Source organism: Nycticebus coucang, chromosome 16 (assembly GCF_027406575.1).
Source record: "Nycticebus coucang isolate mNycCou1 chromosome 16, mNycCou1.pri, whole genome shotgun sequence".
NCBI lineage: Eukaryota > Metazoa > Chordata > Mammalia > Primates > Lorisidae > Nycticebus > Nycticebus coucang.
In genome coordinates this window covers 23,170,851-23,193,216 of record NC_069795.1, presented here as the reverse complement: position 1 = coordinate 23,193,216, position 22,366 = coordinate 23,170,851, and the positions used below count along the sequence as shown (strand labels likewise).

Below are 22,366 nucleotides of genomic sequence, written 5' to 3'. Positions count from 1 at the left end.
CAAGTAACTGCTTGCACCAGAGAGTTTGAGCCTGCAGTGCACCGTGATCTCAGAGAATAGCCACTGAATTCCAGCCTGGACAACATAGCGAGTACCCATCTTTGAAAAATAAATAAAAGAAAGAAACATAGTTATGATAACATGTGTACTAATAGTAGTGTATGTGTAGAAATGCTAAAATATCTCATATTATTAAACATTAATAGAGCCTATGATTTCATTATACCTTTACCTTCCTAATAATTTGAATGTATAGGTCTGTTAATACATTTTTTTTTTTTGCAGTTTTTGGCCAGGGCTGGGTTTGAACCCAGCACCTCTGGCATATGGGACTGGTGCCCTACTCCTTTGAGCCACCGCCCCTGATAATACATTTTTATTATATTCATGAATGAAGAATCAGAGAGTAGATGACATATTGTTATTGATCTTACATCACCTACTATGTCAGAAGAGCGTTGGCAAAAGAATATAGATCACGGTTTCTAAATTTTATTTATATTTTATCAACATAGATGCATGCGCACATGTATACACATTCAATTGCCTGATATAATGACACAGTGATAAAATAGTTAAAATGAATTTTTGAAATAAAATGAAAATATGTTACCTTTAGGTATACATATTAGTAAGGCATATACTACCTTAAGATACTACCAAAATCACATCTGCATTTTCCATAGGTCAAACTAAGGTAAAGTTTCCAAGTGTGAATTAATATCATCTAAATAAACATTTTTTTCTTTTATACAAAGATTTAATAAAAAAAAAGATGTATCACCAAGAATTGTACTGCAATCATGAAAATTGTCTTATTTATGTTGAATGTAGTAGAAACACAAAATTCTAAACAAAAAGATGTGACAAAACTATGAAATTCAAATATCAGAATGTATTTTTTTTCTACTACAATGGTAACTACATAGATGACTCTAAAATTTCTAGATACCTTAGAAACATCAACATATAAAACTCAATAAGATGAATTTGTTTTTGATATAAACCTGAAGATTGATATACCTCTAGAGAGTTTAAAATAGTGTGTCATATATAGTGAATGAAATTTTTTTTTTTTTTTTTGTAGAGACAGAGTTTCACTTTATGGCCCTTGGTAGAGTGCCGTGGCCTCACACAGCTCACAGCAACCTCCAACTCCTGGGCTTAAGCGATTCTCTTGCCTCAGCCTCCCAAGTAGCTGGGACTACAGGCGTGAAATTTTTAACAAGATTACAAAAATGAAAAGCTTAATAGTATTTATAAATACTGGATGGACCAGAAGTCATCACAAAAGTCACCATGCATAAGAAAAATGGGAAATTGTAGCTACATGTACATTTATTTACAAAACAGTCATTACCAAAATTTACAAAGAGGTGGCCAGCACATACAGAATACGTGTAAATATTTTGTAAAATTTTGTAATAAATACTTTATAAATAAAGGAAAATTGTAAGCCCAAGAGTTAGAGATTGCTGTGAGCCGTGTGATGCCACGGCACTCTACCCGAGGGCGGTACAGTGAGACTCTGTCTCTACAAAAATAAATAAATAAATAAATAAATAAAGGAAAATTTAGCTATGATTTTCTATTTCTACTATGCATTGCAACTTTGGAGAAGACTCTGGGCAACCTTAATACTTTGTACAATAGTCTAGCCCTACAAATATGGAAAGTTTTGATGAAATTTATTTGCTAGCTATCCCAGGAAAGCGTGATTTCTGACTGCTTCATGAAAATCCTGAATAAACTCTCCATGATAATGAAGTTTTCTGTCATGTTATTAATAATTAAAATGTATTTATCAAAATATCCTATTTAATTTACTGTATAAAATGAGATTTTATATTGTTTGGATTTATAGTGATTGTTCATTTAAATTATTCTTTTGTTATTTCTATGTAGAGGAAGGAATTTAAAACAAATCCCAGACTTCAAATGCATTATCCTCTAACCACCCATGGTTTTATAATTTGTTCAGAAAAAAATGGAGATAAGATAGCTAAGATCCATTTAAGATTCACTAAACTTTCTTTCATACTTTTGCTCAAGCATGTGTAATTTGTTAGAGAAAGGATAATTTGTTTCTAAAACTATTTCTTAGAAAAAAATGAGAGGGAATAATTTTCTTGAAAGAGGTCCTGCAGATGTTAGTTAACTTCATGCAATTTCTCCTATACTTTTGAGTTAATGGTGTCTGCTGCTTCCACAAATGATCTCTCAAGTAATTAGGTGAAATACATCCTTTTAGTGACTAAAAGCAAACATGGAAAGCTTTCGCTTTTAAGAAGAGGATAACCTCGGTTCTGAATTGGAAAACATAAATAAACGTTTAACCTGTAATAATTTAGTTGCAATTACCTAGCAGTATAAGTATCATTTCAATGCATTCTAACTATCGTATGATTAAATAGTTAACAGTTTTAGATTAAAATCATGAAACTACTCATTTCAGTAGGGAAAAGAGATTAGGACTTCAGTTTTAAAATGGTCATTGGCCTTATCTACACCAGTTTAGCCACTTGGGAAATTAATTCAAAATTTAGTATTATGAAAGGTCAGAGTTTGTTTTGTAATTGATTTACATTTTTGTTAGCTCTGCACTATTAGAGATAAAAGTGCTAGCTCCTGACCCTAGCAAAGATACAAGAGCAAGTAAAATCATGCTAGTAATCATATTTCTGTTCAGATACTATCACTGGGGCTTATGTGGTTTAGCTCATTAGTGAAGGCAGTTTCAGCACTTAAATGCTGAAGTCTTATAATCTATAGATTTTCAAGGGATCGTTTCAGCTATCGCAGCTTGTATATTGTACAGGAAATTTCCCACGGAGCATTTGAGTTTTACTTACTCAAATGAGATTGAATCCTCAATGTTGGATAAACAAAAATGAGCATTTGTGGTACCATTTGTGTTTACTTTCAGTTTTCTAAGATCTTCAGATTTCTAGTCTTTTACTTGCTTTTGTTTCTCAATTGCTAAAATTGTTACATAATAGTAAATGTCAGTGCCAAAACAAGCATTCAAAACATATTTTCAAACTTTTCTCATCCCTGGTTCTCTGCAGCAATTGGTGAACCTGAGAGTGTAGACTGGTACAATCCTCAAGGAGAGAAGATAACTTCAACACAGAGGGTAGTGGTGCAAAAGGAAGGCGTGAGGTCACGATTAACCATCTACAACGCAAATATAGAAGATGCAGGGATATATCGCTGTCAAGCAACAGATGCCAAAGGACAGACACAAGAAGCTACGGTAGTTTTGGAAATTTACCGTAAGTCACGTGTTTGTAAGTTTCACTGGATTGAAATTGTAGCTACTTATAAAGAATTCAAACAAAATAAATGGTATTTTTATGATTTTTTTGTTTCTTATTTCTTATTTTTTTCTTATATTTTTAAAGTTTCAATAGATTTAGGAGTATGAGGTCAATGTTTTTATATTTGTTTTTGGTTTTTAATGGATGAATATTATAACAATGAAGTCTGGGCCTTAAGTATATCCATCGCTCAAATAATGTAAAACTAACACTCCTGAAAAACTATGCGTTATACCGTGTTCTAAGACTTTTGCAAATGTCAGCTCATTGATGTTCTCCTGCAGTGTATCTTAGACTCGATAGTAGGTGGTAGGTGGCTATAAACATAAATATGGAACCAACTTTTTTAGTTAAATAATACACATTTTATAGCCACAGGGAAAACATAATGTATATATTTTGGAATATAAGCTCTTAGTCTGGCTCATGCTTATAGCTTTTTAAATATTAATGTAGAAATAGGATATGAAAAACTGAGTCACGACGTTCCCTGGACTTCCTGTTAGATGACCAGGGCAGTTTCTTGGTGTATCATTGCCAGTGCTTTGTTTTGTTTTGTTTTTTTAATTTAGCCTTTTGTACCTTTTAGATTCTAAGTTTCTCATGGAGTATTTTCCTAATTTATGTTATCCATACAGTATCTTTTTCACAATAACAAGTGATTAAATAAAATGATCTATGCATAGACACAGTGTTTGGAAAGTTATTTTATTATTTGAATGGATGAATTTTATGGTAATGAAGTTTTCATTACTATAAAAATTCTGGGCTTCATTGCTATAGAAGGAAGATCATTACTACAAACCAAGAGCCCAGATGTTTTATTTGTGAAGATAAAAAAAAAAAATGTTTTGCAAGAATGCATTACTTTTGTGAAAATTTCTCCTCAAGCATAAATATCATATTTATTCATTCAGTCATTCAACACATTTATGAAGCATATAACCAATACCTATAGATGTTAGATGCACATGCTATGGAATTTTATGGAAAAGAAATTAAAGGAGAGTGGAGAAATAAGGAATGTTGAAATGCAAAGAGATATTAGGGACTTTGGGAAGAAAAAAACTGAATGAATTAAAGGGAATATAAGTGCCCAGGATGAGAACAAACAGAGCGTGTTCAAGCAACATCAAAAAAGACAGTTTATCCAGATCCAACGACTAAAAAGAGAGGAAGAAATTGAGATAAGAGTTGAGGGATGAACTCCGATTTATATAAGATCTAGGATGACATTGCAAAATCTTCGAGTTTTTTTTCTTAGTAAGATGGGAAGTTTTGGGGTGGGGACATTAGATTCTAGCTTAAAGTTTTTAGTATCTGGATTTTCCTAATTATATTATTCTATACCATCAATAAAAATAAAATCTAGAATGTATTAGCTGGAGAAATAAGCAATACTACTTTATAATTTGCTTTACTCTTTTGATACAGAAAAACTCACTTTCAGAGAAGTGGTATCTCCACAAGAATTCAAACAAGGAGAAGATGCCGAAGTCGTTTGCCGAGTTAGCAGTTCCCCTGCACCTGCTGTCAGCTGGTTGTATCATAATGAGGAAGTCACCGCTATTTCCGACAGTTAGTATTTTGGTAACTCCCTAAGTTATACGTTCTAATAATATTGCAATTAAAAAAAAAATACTGAATCTGTGGAGAATCATAGAAATTGGAATTTATGACCCTAAACATCAAACAACTATTTTGAGAGCCTCAAACCTCGAGACTTGGGTTTGGCAAAGTAAAATACTATGGGACCCCAAGCCAAATTTAGCCCCTCTACCATGTTTTTTTTTTTTGTAAGTTGTAATCAGAATACAGCCATACTTAATTGTTACATATTGTTCAAGGCTGTTTTGGGTGCAGAATTGAACAGCTGTGACACAGATGGTTTGACCAACAAAGTCTACTGTAGATACTATCTGGAGATTTACAGAAAATTTTCTGACCTTTGCTCTAATTTCAGTGAAAAAAATGAATACTTCTTAGCAATATTAAGTAAATAAAGGAAGAAATGCTGTAGCATTTAGATTTTGTATTGTATAATTTATACATGATCCAATGTTCTCACTCTATGTAAATTTAAAACAATGTCTGCATGAGTTATTCTTTATTATCCTGGGGCCATTCTTTTAAAGACATCTACATTCAGTAAATGTTACAGGAAGTTACATATATATTATAGACAAAAAGATACATACATTCATTCAAATTGTCTCCATAATTTTGATTTTGACTGAGCTAAAATTTCAGAATAATATGACATCTGAAATTGAAAGCATAATTTGCTTGCATTATGCTCTTTTACTATTGTGCATAGGGAGCATTTTCAATTTCGGGTATTTTTCAATGCACCTGCACTGCAGAGAGGTACAGAGTAATTGAGTCTTTAAAAAACTTTCTATCTTAGATGATCCTGTTTTGTGTTTCCAAGGGACAGAACTTCTATAGCATAAAGGAGATAAATACGAGAGTTTCTGTTTTTGAACATGTAGGAATAATGTATCACAATCATGTTCAATAGTCACTTTTTTAATGTTGAGAATGCATTTCTTATCTGGCATATCCATTACATGTCTGTTGTGGACTAAAACTGTTTCTATTATAATAAGTTAATGAGAAACAACACTTTCCTTCTCGCTTTATTTTAGTATAACTCTATTTTTTATTAATGAGTCACATGAATAAATCGTATGAATGTTTTCAGCTCTTTCCCTTCAATAATAAAGAAACTATTTATTTTATAGCAGGAAAATGGCAATGTCTGAACATTTTCACATGGTTCAAATCTTAAGCTTCAGGTGTACATCTGGTTTATTGTAACCCGTAATTACAAGAAGGTTTTGAAATGTATAGAACAAAAGCTTCCAGCAGAGATTGGTGGTCAAGTGCGGTGGTGATGGAAGAGTGATGCCCCCACACTACAGCTTGTGCACGTTTTCTAGGGATCCCAGGATGGAATGGTGGAAGGCTAAAGGTCTACTTGGCTTTACTCCACTCCTTGGCCTTGACTTTGAACAACTTTTCTAAGTGTTCTGTACCTAAATCAAACTCTTCATCTCTTTACAATAGATTATTACATTAATTTGAAGCACTAATTTTGAGTAATACGTAAGAGATGAGACACATGACCATCAGTGCCCATGGAGATTGGTTCTAGGCCCACCTACAGTACCAAAATCTGCAGATGCGGAAGTCCCAGATATAAAATCGCATAGTATTTTGCTTATAAGTTATGCAGATACTCCAGTAGACTTTACGCCATCTCTAACTTACTTAAAATACCCTAATATAATGTGAATTTATGGAAATAGTTGTTATACTGTATTGTTTAGGGAATAATGATGGGATTAAAAATTTACCACAAGTTCAAGACAAATGCAAAAATTTTAGAAAGTATTTTTCATCAACAGTTGTTTGAATCCAAGAATGAGTAACTCACAGATACAGAGGAACAGCTGTAGTTTGTTAAGTGAATGAATAAAACATTTGGCTATATGTCAGGTTTTCAGTAAACGACACTTACCATTCTCATTTCTTCTTACTGAGTTTTTAAATTTTGGAATCAGGTTTATCAAAATTATATGCATTCACATTATATCTAGAACCAGAAAATCCAGTGTGGAGAAAATGATTATAGTTTAGCATAAAGTATTACATCAAGTTGAATGGCAGGCAAAAATTAAAAAAAAAAAGGAAATAAATTATAATAATAATAAATTATTATGTACACATAATAATTAAAAATACAAAAGTAAAAGAGCAAAAATACGTGATTTTTGTGCAAACCTTAAAGTGAACTATAGATGAAATGACCTTGTTCAACAGAATTTTAATGTAATCTATTATTCATATAAAAGTCATTAAACAGTTATTGAATACCTACTATGCTAGATGTTGGTGATTCCTGGTTAACAAAATAAACAGGAATATTACTTTCGAATTACTAATAGTCTACAGGGAAAGATCCCTGATATATAAGTCAATGAAAACAAAATACTTGAATCTATGATAAGGAAAGTGTAGTAAGTAAGTATGGTAAGTTTCTTTCTTATGTGAAAGAAAGAATACCTAAACCAGTTAGCCAAGATAGTGTCAAAAATGCCTTTGTTCTTTATGAATCAAAGTTTATTTTATTATGGAAAATAATGGTTTGTTATTTCCTCCCCCCTTTTTTAAAATTTAGGGTTAATACGAGGATACGTGCCATTAGGCTACATTGTTCTCATTTGTAAGGTAAAAAATTACCTTTAAATACATAGAAATAAAGATTAGTCAAGGAAAGAGTGGTGGAGTTTTTTGTTTTTTTTTTTTTGCAGTTTTTGGCCGGGGCTGGGTTTGAGCCTGCCACCTCCAGCATGTGGGCCCGGCGCCCTACTCTTTTGAGCCACAGGCACCGCCCTTTGGTGGTGGAGACTTTTTAGAAAGAGAGATCCTCCTGTGCAATGGCCTGGACTTGAAATATACTATGGAAGACACGGTCCAGAAACTGGAATAAATGTACTATAATTTTAAAATATGGATAAGTACATTTCGAATACTTACACTAGTGGGTAGATGTAACTAATAAAGGATTAATAAGAAAGGAAGCTGAAAAGGAAATAAATAGATCCTTGACATCTGCTAAAGAGTTTGGAATTTATTCAAAAGGGAGAATCACTGAAGGGTTTTAATCAAGGCAGTGACACCACCTAATACACACTGAAGAAGGTTATAAGTATGTTAATAAAGAAAATGAATGGGGTGGGAGGCAAAGCAAAAATTTAGACAATGAAAAGAGTCCAGATCCTCCCTCAGATTAGTTCCTGAGGGAGAAGACTTAGATTAAGTTAATGATACAGGGAACTGATAGGACATGGGGTTTGATTGGTTCTGGAGAACCAGGGACATGAAGATGGCAGGGGCGACTCATGGAATATGCTTTGCACACAGAGTTCTATAACTTACGTCATTTTCCTCAGGCAACTAATTCCATGTAAGGCACGTGAATACAAAACTGGAGAATGCCAGAGGAGAAATTTCAGGTGGAGATAGTAAGCTAAATTTTCAATGTACTTATGTTGAAGTAATTACGACCCTTCTTAGTAGGGACATCTGGTATTCTTTTAAACAGCTATGGAACTCCCTGCCATTATCTGGTCTATAGAAAAATTGTGAGTCATTAAGATACAGATGCTAGAAAATGAAGTTACAAGGGTAGATGAGCCAAATATTGAGTGGGTTAGAGAGAGGGAAAGAAAGGACTTGGAAAAACTACATTAAAGAAGCTTAAAGCAGGCACCTTATTGAGTGTTATTCTATTCCATTTAATTTTTCTCACTTTGATAATGAAAGTGGATTTCTGCCCAACTAAAAAAAACAGAGAATCTGTAATGTGTGACTGGCTGAAGCAGTGCTTTCTTCAGATGTTTTCTGGAAGGATTTATTAGTGATGTGCTGTTTGGGGATATTTTGCTAACAACAGTCCCTGGGACTTACACACACATTTGGTATTTGACACACAATTTTCACAATTTGATTTCTGTGTGGAAAGAAATGTTTGTACACATAAATTTACATAATGGCATGCATTTAGACTGAGCAAGTAGTTACTGTTTTCCTAATGCACTGCTGGTTTTCTCACAGTAGATATGATATAATGCATTAAAATGACCATTTGAAATAAAATATTCAGTTAGAAAATATGCCACTTTATTCCCATCAAAATTCTGCATAATGCGATTATAATGATTTATCTTTTATATCAAGAAGTGCTGGGCGGCGCCCGTGGCTCAAGGAGTAGGGCACTGGTCCCATATGCCGGAGGTGGCGGGTTCAAACCTAGCCCCGGCCAAAAAAAAAAGAAGTGCTTGCCTTATTAAAATGCTTCCCTGTATTATTTTTTCTAATTCAAATAAGATGTGACCACTACGAATATTATAGCTAAAAGATTATATGTATTTTAACAAGTCAAAAAAATGTAATATTATAATGATCTAAGTATGTTTAAGTATGTCACTCCTAATTTTTAACTTTTTGTGTTTGTAATTCCTTCTCATTTTAATTTTCTGCCACACGCTTAAACAGAGGATTTTGTTGTTGTTGATGAGACAGTCATACTATGTCACCCTCGGTAGAGTGCTATGGCGTCACAGCTCACAGCAACCTTAAACTCTTGGGCTCAAGCGATTCTCTTGTCTCAGCCTCCCAAGTAGCTGGGACAGGCACCCGCCACAATGCCCGGCTATTTTCTTTGTTGCAGTTGTCATCGCTGTTTAGCTGGCCCAGGCCAGGTTCAAACCCACCACCCTTAGTGTATGTGGCTGATGCCTTAACCACTGTGCTACAGACGCCAAGCCCAGAGGATCTTCTAATGAACTTTGCAACATGAATTCCCAGGACCTCTCAGTTATTCAAGGACTACTTCTGAGTTATAGTTTGAAATTTCTTGGGGATTATATTTTTAATCCTCATTCTTTCCTTTGGTGAGGAAATTTCATATTTGTTCTCTAATTTACCAGAAGCAAAGAATCTACCTAAAGATTTTTTAGTCTCTCTTCTTAAGGGCGGGAAAGAGAAGAAATAAACATTATGGAAAATTCATGCCTCCTGAGTTGAAAATCATATGTCTATCGATCTGTGATCGTATTTTCTCTCTGAGAGCCCCTGAGCCTGCCAACTTTCACTCTCTATTAGTTATCTCTTACATAACAGATAACTACTTGCTTGTCTTAATGGATGTCTAGAGCCTGATAGCTCTTTTGTTATGTCAAGCCCAAATTTCTCCCCTCCCATCTACAAATTTCCAAAGCAGATTAACCCCAGAATCCTCGTGGCTTACTACCATAGTTTGTTACTCATGGAAATTCCAACAACTGGCAGCCAGGGTAAAATCAGGATTCTATCTCAGGACCACTCAATGATCCGGGCTGATGGAGGCTCTCCTTTTTTCACATGAGAATTCATTGATACTCCTAACAAGCCAGCAGATAGGGGAAGAGCAGGAAACACTGATAGGTCCACAGAGTAACTTATAGACCGTAAATATCTTCGGGACAATATACTTCAAAATAACGTCATTTATACCTAAGTATCAATATCCCCCATAGCGATAGAGGCATATTCATTGATGTAACTCAAATGTAGTATCTACCAAATGGACGATGGTCAATGAGCTCACTGGTGTGTTAATTAATGAAATTTAAGATTTTGCCTTTAAAACTTATGTCAAAATAGGACTAGATGTGAAAACCTTCATTAAATGATAAGAGAAAAATTTTAGCACTGAAACAAAATAATGATGATTATAAACTGAGGCCAGACATGGAAAGTAATGCCAGACTGAGACGGCATTAGCATTCTTAGCCATCTCAGAATATTTTAGTGTATTACTTTAACAAATAATTTAATGCACATTCCATACCGGGTTTGTTTTGCAGGTATGCATGTGCAAACACATGCACATACACATAGAGCGGAATATTTAAGTAAAATGAAAGAAGCTTGTTCAATTTAGTCCTAAAACAGACTATCTAATTAGCTCCCCCCCAAAAAATCCCTTCTCTAAATTTGAGATATGACGCTTTTTATGTCCTTTATGTGACTTGAATGTTATTGTGTCATTTATTTGCCTCCTCAGGGTATGAAAAATTATTAGTTTAATTATTGTGTGAGGACGAATATTTAATAATTCTTCTAACCCAAGCCGCTGCATATTTGCGGTCACAAGTTTTCCATCTGCAGAATCTAGTCTTTGCGTTGTTCTTTCACGTGTCATTTCCGCATGCAGAGTTCCAAGCGGAAAATAACAGCCTACACATTTTTATGTGGATATAAAGTCTTGAATGTATTTTAGAAAAAAAAAAAAAGTATAACAAAGCAGTGTGGAGTAGCAAAATTGAAGTCATGAAATTACATTTTACTTTCAAATTTGAATTCGTTTGCTGATGAAAAGTTTGATAGTGTCAGACAGTGCCATATTTTAACTTCTAGCAATTTAGAGCACACTGGACTCAGGCTTCAATTACTGATATCATTTTCTCCCCTTTGCTTACTTTCCAGATCGGTTTGCTATGTTAGCAAACAATAATCTGCAGATTCTCAACATCAATAAAAGCGATGAAGGTATATACAGGTGTGAAGGAAGAGTGGAAGCCAGGGGAGAAATTGACTTCCGTGATATCATTGTTATTGTTAACGGTAAGCAGCAAATCATTTGCACAGATAGTATGTTTCATTTTATGTTTTATTTTATCAACATGATTATTCAATGAGCAACCATGTATACTCAGAACGGAAGAGTTCCCTGATCTCTTCAATACCTGGAAGAAATCTCCCCACTTCAGTTCTGGCAATCTGTTTCATTGTATTATCCCTCAAGGCAAGATCCGTGACTTCTGACTTACTTTACCTTGTCCTCTTCACAACACTTTTTGAAGAGTCTATAAGGGAGTAATTTCCTTTTTACTAGATTCGTAGATGTTCAAAGTCTAATAAGCGTAATAAGGTATCACACCAAGTTCTACTTTTAAATTATATTAATTACTTGTTACATAAATCATTTGATAATCTTTGCATTTTTCTCAGATTTAATAATCAAGATCATTTTCCATGATCAATGAACTTTAAACCAGGTTTTTGAAGTCATGATGACATCTCTCAGGCCAAACTTCTTCTCCTACTCTACTTTCTGCTTGTGTTAACATGGCATTCTATAAAACTGAAAGATACTAAAGTTATCCTAGATGTCTTCTGGGACATTATTAGGCTATCCAGATGTACCCATTGTATTTTTTAACCTGTGTTAAACACAGTCTATTTTCTCTATCACTATGTCTTCCATGAGAGAAATATGATGCCTTCAATGGAAGAATTTTGCACCCCTGTCCAATAAATTACGTGACATTGACATGCTCTGGCCCATGGCATCTAAACAAGCATAAAACATGCCATGGCTGAAATCAGGCCTTAGGATAGATCACATTTTCTTTTTTTGTCATTCTAAAATCACATTTTCTTTTTTGTCATTCTAAATTTTTTCTTGAATTGTTACAACTTGGTTTCTCTACTCTTAATCTCACAATTCCTCCATTCTTACGGCCAGGCATTCAAATGTGATTATTCTTCAATGCTTCTCATTACCTTCACAGTTTCACGACATAGGAGGACTTCTCTGATTGTCCCTTTCATTAAACGTTGTGGTTTAAGCCATAGAGAAACCAGGTCCTTCAAGGAGATCAACCATTTTTCAGCAGCTTTTTAGGGCAGCAGGGTCTGCTATATATTAAAGGTGCCATAGTCATTGGAGAATTTGACTTCCACTCTCAGTACCTGAAGGACAAGTTTAAATATGAATGTGTCTGTCTGTATCTATAACTATAAGCCTCTCTTATCTCATTCTGTGTTATATACAGTAAAAAAAGTAACATACAGTGGCCATTGAGATTGTTAATCTTTGACTTCCTTGGCTACCACATTTGGTTTTCAAAGGGTTTTAAATTGCATATGCAAGTGTATTTCATCATGAGCAAGTTTTTGTGTTCACTAGTTTTTATGAAAATGGGGATTATAATATAAATTAATATATGTAGATTTCTTTGAAAAATTTTAAGGAAATAATATATTTACTATGCCATGTTATTATATATACATAGGTGGATGTAATGAAATAATTTTTAAACTAAAACATGAATTGGGTATGATATTAATACAGAATTCAGGCACAGTCGCCCTTTATTATCCTTTCTGGTAGTGTAAATTCTTCTTTAATACCTTCTTTAATGCACTTACAGTGTGCTCTAATCTATTTCCATGCTATGTTATACAAGTGTGTTTGTCACTTATTCTTATGTTCATTTGAATGCAGGATTATTCAGGTATAAAATATGTCCAGTTAACAAAGTTTAGATTTTCAAGTTTATCATGTTCTACATTAAAACTGCAACATGTCGTTCTGTATTTCTCTGTTTATTTAGTTCGGTATCCATAACGATATAAATACTAGATTTTGTTACTTTGTGCCACTCATATCAATCATGCAGATAACATCCTAATTTGTCTGTGTCAAGCTGACCCATCTCCACACCCCACTTTCCTGTAACAGAATCAACCACAGATCCTACTATGATCGTCCGTGCTTGAACTATGTTAATTAGTTGTATTTTTCCTTATGGTTACCACCTCTTATACCTGAGAATACCCAGCACCTCTTCTCTCTAAATTAACTGTGTTCACAAAATCAACATCAATTGATTTTCCTTCTGGGTGATGCAATTGGACCTTGTTGAGGGACTGCTTTGACGATTGCCATCAGACAGCTGTGCTCCCCTTTCATAGTCTGCCTTGATTTCAACAAGAAAAATCATTCTCATTCAGTATTATTGACTCTTACCCTGCTTGGCGTCTCCTTTTAAATCTTGAGCCTCTCTGAAAGCTTTTCCTTATTATGCCTCTCTTATAAAATCTCTTGAAAGTATTTCAGTGAAAAGTTTGAGGATGCAAAAAGTAACAATGAAAGCACTGTTTTTATCTATATGTGCATCTTTCTTCAATTGTAAAATTTGACTCATGTTCTATGCCCTTTCTCTCAATTTATATTCCAAGCCTTCTCATCTTAATCACTACTAATTTTAATCTTTATTTATTTTGCCTTTTTCTTAGTCCCTTTGCATTCATTTCCTTCTTCCCTCAAGTATACTGAAGTCCTGACCAAATGCTTCAGTCAAATATTTATTCACATGCATTGATACCTTGTCAAATTTGGGCTCTGGAATAGGCTCTGCAATTTATTCCATTGCTTGCTCTTTGCAAACTTTTTTTCTGTACCAGTTCATACTCTTTTGTTTCAACAATTACTTGAAAGATAACCCTTGCTAGGTTCCTCTGTGGTACCAGCAATAGTAACTGTTAAGGATCTTTTTTTTTTTTTTAACTTACTTTTAACTCCTCTGTAACCTTTTAAATGCATTTTTTAATGTCTGTTATCATTTTTCACCAAAAACTCTTCCTTTCACTTGAAGAAAGTTATGCACCGCTGACCATTGCCACGTGAAATATGATGTCTTCAATGGAAGGATTTTGCATCCCTGTGTCCAATAAAGTACGTGATATTGACATGCTCTGGCCCATGGCATCTAAGCAAGCATAAAACATGCCATGGCTGAAATCTGGCTTTAAGAACATCACATTTTCTCTCTCTCTTTTTTTTTTTTTTTTTTTAAGAGACAGAGTCTCACTATGTTGCCCTTGGTAGAGTGCCATGGTGTCATAGCTCACAACAACCTCAAACTCTTGGGTTTAAGTAAATCTCTTGCCTCAGCCTCCCAAGTAGCTGGGACTACAGGTTCCCGCCACAATGTCCAGCTTTTTTTTAGTTGTAGTTGTCATTGTTGTTCGGGAGGCCTGGGCTGGATTTGAACCCACCAGCTCCAGTGTATATGGCTGGCACCCTAGCTGCTGAGCTATAGGTGCCAAGCCAACATTTCCTTTTACTGGCCTGTTCTTTTCTTCTGCCATGAAATTAATATGCCCCAGATAGAGATTTCTGTTTCATCCTGGGCCCCATACTAAATATAAAAAGAACACAGGCATAGTTGATCTTTAAGTGCAGAAACATAAGATGAAATGAAATAAACCATAACTGGTAAGCCCAGAGATTTTAAAGATGTTATCACAAAAAAATGCAAATTTATTTCTCCTTAAAAAATCAATTTAAATGTTATCTGACCTAGCGATTCTTCTGAAATTACCTGAGTGTCCCTGAGACATTTTATACTCTCACTTTCATCCAGTCATTTATGTTTATCAACTTCTGAAGATTTTTAAAATTTAACTGAATTTTTTTACTATCATTTCAAAATGAATTTATATTGCATTAACATGTTCATTCCACAGATACAAGCCAAGTGCTGGCTGTGTGTTTTAGACTATATTATGTGTGTGCTTCAACTAATAGAAGGTCTAGCACAACATCTTTTTCCTTATGACCTTTATAGTTTTATCTCAATAATTAAAATAATCCACTTTACTAAAGTACTTTATTGTTGATGGAGCAGCTGGATTCACGAGCATATAGTCAGTGCAGTTTTTATAGACATTCACAGACTATCTTATGATAAAAAAGGAATACATCATACAGCTGAAGAGAGGAGAGTTCCTTTGTATTAGGGAACTAGAGAGAGGAAACATATTGCAGGCAGAACCACATCTGTAAGACAAAAAGAGTGTGGAATGTAAAAAGTAATCTATTTTTTAGTATTTTTAGGAGGGAGGGATGAATGTAATGATGGTATGAACCGACTTGGAGATTAGTTGCAGTTGAAAAGCAGCTTGGGGCAGATGGTGGAGGTATGGGTACTCCATCAAAAACCGCATTTTCTATGATCTTCATCAAGAAGCAAGTCACCTGGAAGGAAGGACGTTGGTAAGTAGATAGAGTGAGTTCAAGGGAGAGATAACTTAGGCTTGGGCTAAAGAAGAGGGAGGCATAGAAGGAGGTCATATTTGAAACAAAGTCACATGTTAGACCTGTGTCACCAAGGCAAGAATCAAGCATAATTTCAAGACTTCCAGTGGACGTTTTAGGTCTTCCAGGGTAGCAAATGCAAGGACAGTTGACCACTAAGGTGTGACCAAGAAGCATCTGCTGACCTTGACAATTCTGAAGTCGCAGGAGATGTTAGTGTGAACACTAACACTTTAGTAGGCATTTAGTAGACTGGGTAAACTTCTGATTACAATAAATAGAAAAATCATGTACACATACATTCATCCAAGAGTGAAATTACAGAATGTAGAGACTTATTAACTCAGATTATTAAAATTAATTATTAGGTGGGAAACATTACAAAGTTGAGTTAGTCTACAGGACATGGTTGGAATTTAAGACATTTTTAAGAAATATTTAGATTGAACATAAGGATATATTTTCTTTTGAAACCCGTGGAAATAATTAAAAAATTCAGTTTTGTCACTAATCTGAGAGAAATCCTATATACCATCAACATTCGATTTTCAGTTAGCTAATTTCCTTCATCTAGGAAATGTCAGTGCTTTCTTGATACTTCTCAAACATTTTTCTGAATTTTGATATGTGCTTATATCTGCTTTTTCTTATATCTTCTTCTTTCTTCAAGTAAACTCTTCAACTACGTAAAACCTTTCCATCCACTAACCTCCTCGTGACTGCTGTCCATTTACTACCCATCATGCTTTGCTGGACGTTGACATACTAGGTGACATCTTTCAAAAGCGGATCCACAGAGACGTTTACAGGAATTCTTGAACTCTTTTAACTAGATAATTACATCATAAGTATACACACGCTTGCTCCCTTCTACACACATCAAGAACATACTTTTTAAAAGAGGATCAAAGGTGTCTCTCTCTTGTTATAACCCCCCTACATCCTCCCACCATTTGGTTCCTGGCCCTTACTTAATGTGCTCCATACTACTTAGAAAATGTCCGTATGGATGAAAGGTCTGGAAATAACCTTTAAATTTCAAACAGAGTCATTAGAAAGTTATTTTTATAACATGTTATTCTAAGGTAAAAAATGATTCATTATCTTATGAATTTTTTATACATTTTTGAAAAAAGATCCACTAACTTCATGTTTAAATTTTGGGTAATGGAGGCAGGAACAATTGGAATTGGATAAGAATCACTTAGTACAATTGTCAAGCAATTGTGTCTTTGGTCTTCCTTTGAACATTAAAATCAGCAGTGGGTGATAATGGGCCCAAGTTATTTGTAGAAGTGCTGTCTGAGGGTGTAGTGTACTTTGTTACCTTAGTGATTTTCAGGCAGTGGCTTTGTATTCTTACCTATTCTCGTCATTTCTGAAAGTCAATGAAATCAAGAAAATAATTTTTATAATAATTGAAAAATGTATTCTAGGGCGGCGCCTGTGGCTCAACGGGTAGGGCGCCGGTCCCATATGCCGGAGGTGGTGGGTTCAAGCCGCCACCAAAAAAAAAAAGCCCCGGCCAAAAAAAAAAGAAAAATGTATTCTAAATTTTTATTTAAATCGTATTCAATATTATATAATGTAAAGCATTACATACAAAAGATAGTAAACTAACCTCTTGCACATCAATAATGTGATTGAATTAATCATGCAGACAGGTATTTTAAATAAGTTTTATGACTAAAAATTATGAAGAAGATTTTAATTTGTAAGGATGATACATTAAATACAATAAATAAATAAATAAGCATTTACTAAAACCCGAATACTGTCTTTTTATTTATTTATTTTTTTCCCCTACCGATCCCATTAAATTTCTATGATTAGCAGTCTGGAAATACAAAGCAAGAAAAATATTTTCCTATAAATTTTAGAAAATTTCAGATTATAGGGAGTAGATGGAAAGATAGCAATGATAGAGCACCTGCACAATCTATTCATCACTGTTTTTGCCTTTCTCCTCCATGTGACTGATGGGGCTAGTTAATAGAATTCCTTACTTTCCCTTAACTCTCTATTTCTCCTTTACCCTGATTTCCTAAGACCACTAAGAGTTATAATATCAAATTTGAAAGTCCATAGAAAAGAATGTACCTGTATTTATTTTCAATATATTACTTTCAATCCTTAATATAAAAAAAAAAAAGAAGAAGAAGAAGAAGAAGAAAGAATTTTCTCACTATTAAATCAGATCCTCCCTCTGAATCCATCTCTCTGCAGGACAGCAATTGTCCAGTAAAGTAAGGATTTGCCTTTGCATTTTTTTCTTTACTATTTGGTTTTTAAGGATACAAGTGTATTGTGAAAAAACAAAAACAAACAAAACAATACCACTTCATGAGATCTATATGGGGTCACAGAGAACTGCAACAGAGCACAATTTTACCATTCCATAGAACCAATCAATAAAATAATTGGTACCATCAAGATACCATCTGACAATGTGGAGATGAAAGGCCTTTGGGACAATTAATGTCTAAACGACTTTGAAGAGACATTCTCGAGGTCTGTTCTTTAAAATGTGCTTCCCTAAAAGACAATGTAGGAAGCAGTGTCAGTATTTTATTCACGTTGAAAGTTCCTTACGACCAGTAACTTTTGCCTTCATCTTTTCTTTGTGTCCTGTCCTATGGCTTTTAATAAAGGCATAGACATTCAGAGCAGGTGTGTTCATAACAGTGGAAATTAGAAGTACAGAAAATTCAATTCACATTATATACAAACTAAATAACCACTCAATTGTAAGTAAAACTATTTCCCTGAACTATATCATCTTTTAAAAACAGTATGCTTCTCCTCCCTATGTAGGATGAAGAGTGTGCAATCTTTTTCTAACACATGATTCATTCTCCTTCTCTCCTTCCCTACTTTATCTCTCTCCTCTTCTGCCAGACTAATTCCCATTTGCCCTGTAAGACTCAATCTGAGTATCAATTGTAGTAACCAGTTCTCAATGGTGTCTGTCTGATTACAGGATTTTCCCCTAATGAATCTCATTTTATTAATTTCCCAAGTTCAAGTATTTGAAAGGATCCATTAGACTCCACAGAATTTAGTCATCCCTCTGTATCTATGGGAAATTGATTTTAGGACCATCCACCCAAAATACCTAAATCCATTGATGCTCAAGTCTCGTATACAAAAAGGTCCATGCATTTGCCTATAACCTATGTACTTATTCCCATATACTTTATATCATATCTACATTAGTTATACCTAATACAATGTAAATGCAGTGCCAATAGCTGGTATTCTCTATTTTTAAAAAGTTCATTGTTTTGCATTGTTGAATTGTTATTTTTATTACTTTTTAAAAATATTTTCAATCCATGGTTGGTTGAATCCTTGGATGAGGAACTTGTGGATATCAAAGCTAACTATATTCTTGTGAAAATTTTATTCTAAAGGAAAAGATACGATGCAGCCAGAGAAAAAGAATTCAGTCAACAATCCCCTACACAAGAGCCAGCCTGGTGGCTCACGCCTATAATGCTAGAATGCTAGCACTCTGGGAGGCCAAAGCAGATCGATTGCTTGAGCTCAGGAGTTCTAGACCAGCCTGAGCAAGAGTGACACTTCCATCTCTAAAAATATATATATATTCAGGTGTTAGGGTGGGTGCCTCGAGGCCTAGCTACTCAGCTGCTGTGCTAAGAGGATCACTTGAGCTCAAGAGTTTGAGGTTGCTGTAAACTATGATGATGCTATGGCACTCTACAGAGGGTGACGACAACAAAGACCATGTCTCAAAAAAAATAAATAAAATCCCCTGCATAACATTTACAAAACTCATATTTGCAAACAAGATGGGGCTGCACCTTCAGCTTGAAACAGAAAGATCTAAATAAGGCAACACAAAGAAACTATCGGTTGGGAACCCAGAAGTAATCAAGGCAGACTTCACAAATTGTTTAGGTCAGGTGCACTCTATCAATGCAGAAAATGACTTTGGGATTTCCAGGAAGTTTCTGGTCCGTCATAAATTCCAATTTCCTGACTTGAAATTATCCATTTGTGTTTGCTCTACTCGCACAGATTAAAACATTAGTCACTCAAGAAAAAAAGTTAAGGTACGTCTTAGAAATTGCAGAGAGGAGGAAGTCTAGAACTGCAGAAATGATTTCTTCAGTTTTTAATTATTTTGTGCAAAAATATGATTTCCTTAATCACAGAGTGATTTTATTTGATAATTGTTACTGTTTAGCATTTTCTTTATGTTAAATAATACAAATTATTTTACTGATGCCTTAATAACACTTCCTTCTTACACTATTAACAATATTATACCAATCTACTAATCTAATTCCTGTTATCTAGCATGTGTTTTAAGAGTTTGTCATATATAATGAATGGCACATTTAAAAAGTAGATATACATTCATATATGTACATATATTTGTATGTGTGGTCTATATATGTCTGTATATATGTATAGATAGGTAGATATATGTACAAAACATGACCATAGTCAAAGTAGTGAAGATAGTGAATATATCCATCGCCGCAAAAACTGGTAGAAATTACATAAGTATAACTATACAGTAAATACATTTGTTTCACTGGATTCACATTTTTATTCCACTCAGCAAAATTAACTGAGATTCCTTCATGTTGTTACATGAAACAATGGCATTGCTTTGTATTATCGATAATTATCATTTTAAGAATGTTTCACAGATTGCTTACCTATTTACCAAAATAGTTTTGGGGATATTTCAAGTTTGGGGATTACAAATAAAACTGTGATGCAGATTCATATGTAAGTCTTTGTACGCACACATGCAAATCTCTGTAAGAGGCATGGCTACATCACGTGTTAGGCATGCATTTCACATTTTTTTAAAATACTCAAACATGTTTTTCAAAGTGATTGTGCTGTCAGACACTTCCAGAAGCAGTGTATGAGTGATCCTGTTATTCACCTCTTCACGTGTGGTCAGAGCTTTTGTGTTTAGACATTCTAAACGTGTTTCGTGGTTTTACATAGTGAATTTAACTTGCGTTTCCTTGTTGACTCGGGCTGCTTAACATCTTTTCATATGCTTGTTGTGTGTGAAGAGTTTTGTATATAGTCCTAGCTAATCTTTGCTAAGTAATCTCTAAATATTTCATTTTTCAATGCTGTTATAAGCCACATTACATTTTAATTTTTAATTGTGGCATTATATGTATGTATTGATAGAAATGTTTTATTCCTGTGATTCTAATAAGCATCGCTAAATTTGCTTGTTAGATATTGTACTTTGGTTAGCTGTTAAGTTCCATAGAATCCTCTACATAGATAATAATGTCACTGCAAAGTATTACAGTTTTACTTTTCCCCTCCTAATCTACATGCCTTCCCCCCTTTATTATTATACTAGTCAGAACCTCCAGTACAATATTGAATAGAAGGTGGAGCATTCATTCATTCTTGTTGTTGTTGTTGTTGCAGTTTTTGGCCGGGCCAGGTTTGAACACCTCACCTCCAGTATATGGGGTCGGCACCTTACTCCTTGAGCCACAGGCACTGCCCTGGAATTCATTCTTTCAGTATCAAATATGTTGTTAGTGTTAGGCTTTTAAGAGATCTTCTTTATTAGGTTGAGAAAGTGAACTTTTCCTGGCGGTCCTATGAGATTCGATCAAGAATTAATTTTTCTCTTTCTCTTTTCTGTTCAGTTTGGCTGGAATTTTATCAATTATATTGAACTCTCAATGAAACAGCTTTTGGTTTCCTTCAGTTCATACCTGTTTTCTTTTTTCTATTGTTTATACAATCGGATCTTTTTTATTTTATATTTTCCGAATTTAAAAAATTTTTTTTTTCAGTTTTTGGCTGGGGCTACCTCTGGCATATGGGGCTGGCACCCTACTCCTTTGAGCCACAGGCACCACCCTATTTTCTGACTTATTTGGGGTCTAATTTTCTCTTTTCCTAAGGTTAGATCTGAGAGCATTTTTTTAAACCTTTACTCTATTGTATGCATAGCATCTGTCGTGATTTTCTAATTTGATTCTAATATACTAAGAAAATGCTTTTTTTTTAATTTAGATCTTTTCAAAATATAGATATTCCTTGCAGTCTTAAAAGGAATGTGTATTCTTCTGCTGGAGTTTGGTAAGAATATATTAGGTTAAGGTCAACTGATAAAGCGAATCCAGTGTACTGCATCCTGTGTTCATGTGTTCTTGCTCTATCAGTTGATGAGCGAGACAGTTCAATTTCTAATATTATGAATTTGTCTATTTCTCCTGGAAGTTCCATAACTTTTTTTTATTTTCTTGTATTTTGAAAAATTCTGTTATTAGATGTATAAAAGTTTATAATTTTATGTCCTCTTAATGTATTCATTTCTTTCTCATTAGGAAATGATTCCATTAATAGAATTATTCTTTGCTCTGAAGTACACTTTGCCTGACATTAGTGTAGAATGTCCTCAATACTAATATAAACCCAGCAGATGATCTACTACACTCCCACAGAAGAGAAAAACTCAATCTCATTCAAGATGGAGTGAAGGGAAGCAGTGAGGGAGAGGAAGGAAGTGGATGGGTGTGCTCCCACTTAATGGGCACAGTGTAAAGGTATTTGGCACACCTCCTAGGTGTGGGGAAGCACA

The 22,366-nt window shown here is 34.3% G+C and overlaps 1 protein-coding gene across 2 annotated transcripts in view; it reads left to right on the top strand.

The window, feature by feature from the left end:
• Nucleotides 1-22,366, top strand: part of NCAM2 (neural cell adhesion molecule 2) — a 488,008-nt gene that overhangs the window by 261,776 nt on the left and 203,866 nt on the right. For both annotated transcript variants that reach the window (XM_053565686.1, XM_053565687.1), the window contains exons 3-5: nucleotides 3,069-3,275; nucleotides 4,755-4,898; nucleotides 11,358-11,495. In XM_053565686.1, coding sequence (XP_053421661.1) covers nucleotides 3,069-3,275; nucleotides 4,755-4,898; nucleotides 11,358-11,495 — 489 coding nt within the window. The remainder of the gene's footprint in view (nucleotides 1-3,068; nucleotides 3,276-4,754; nucleotides 4,899-11,357; nucleotides 11,496-22,366) is intronic.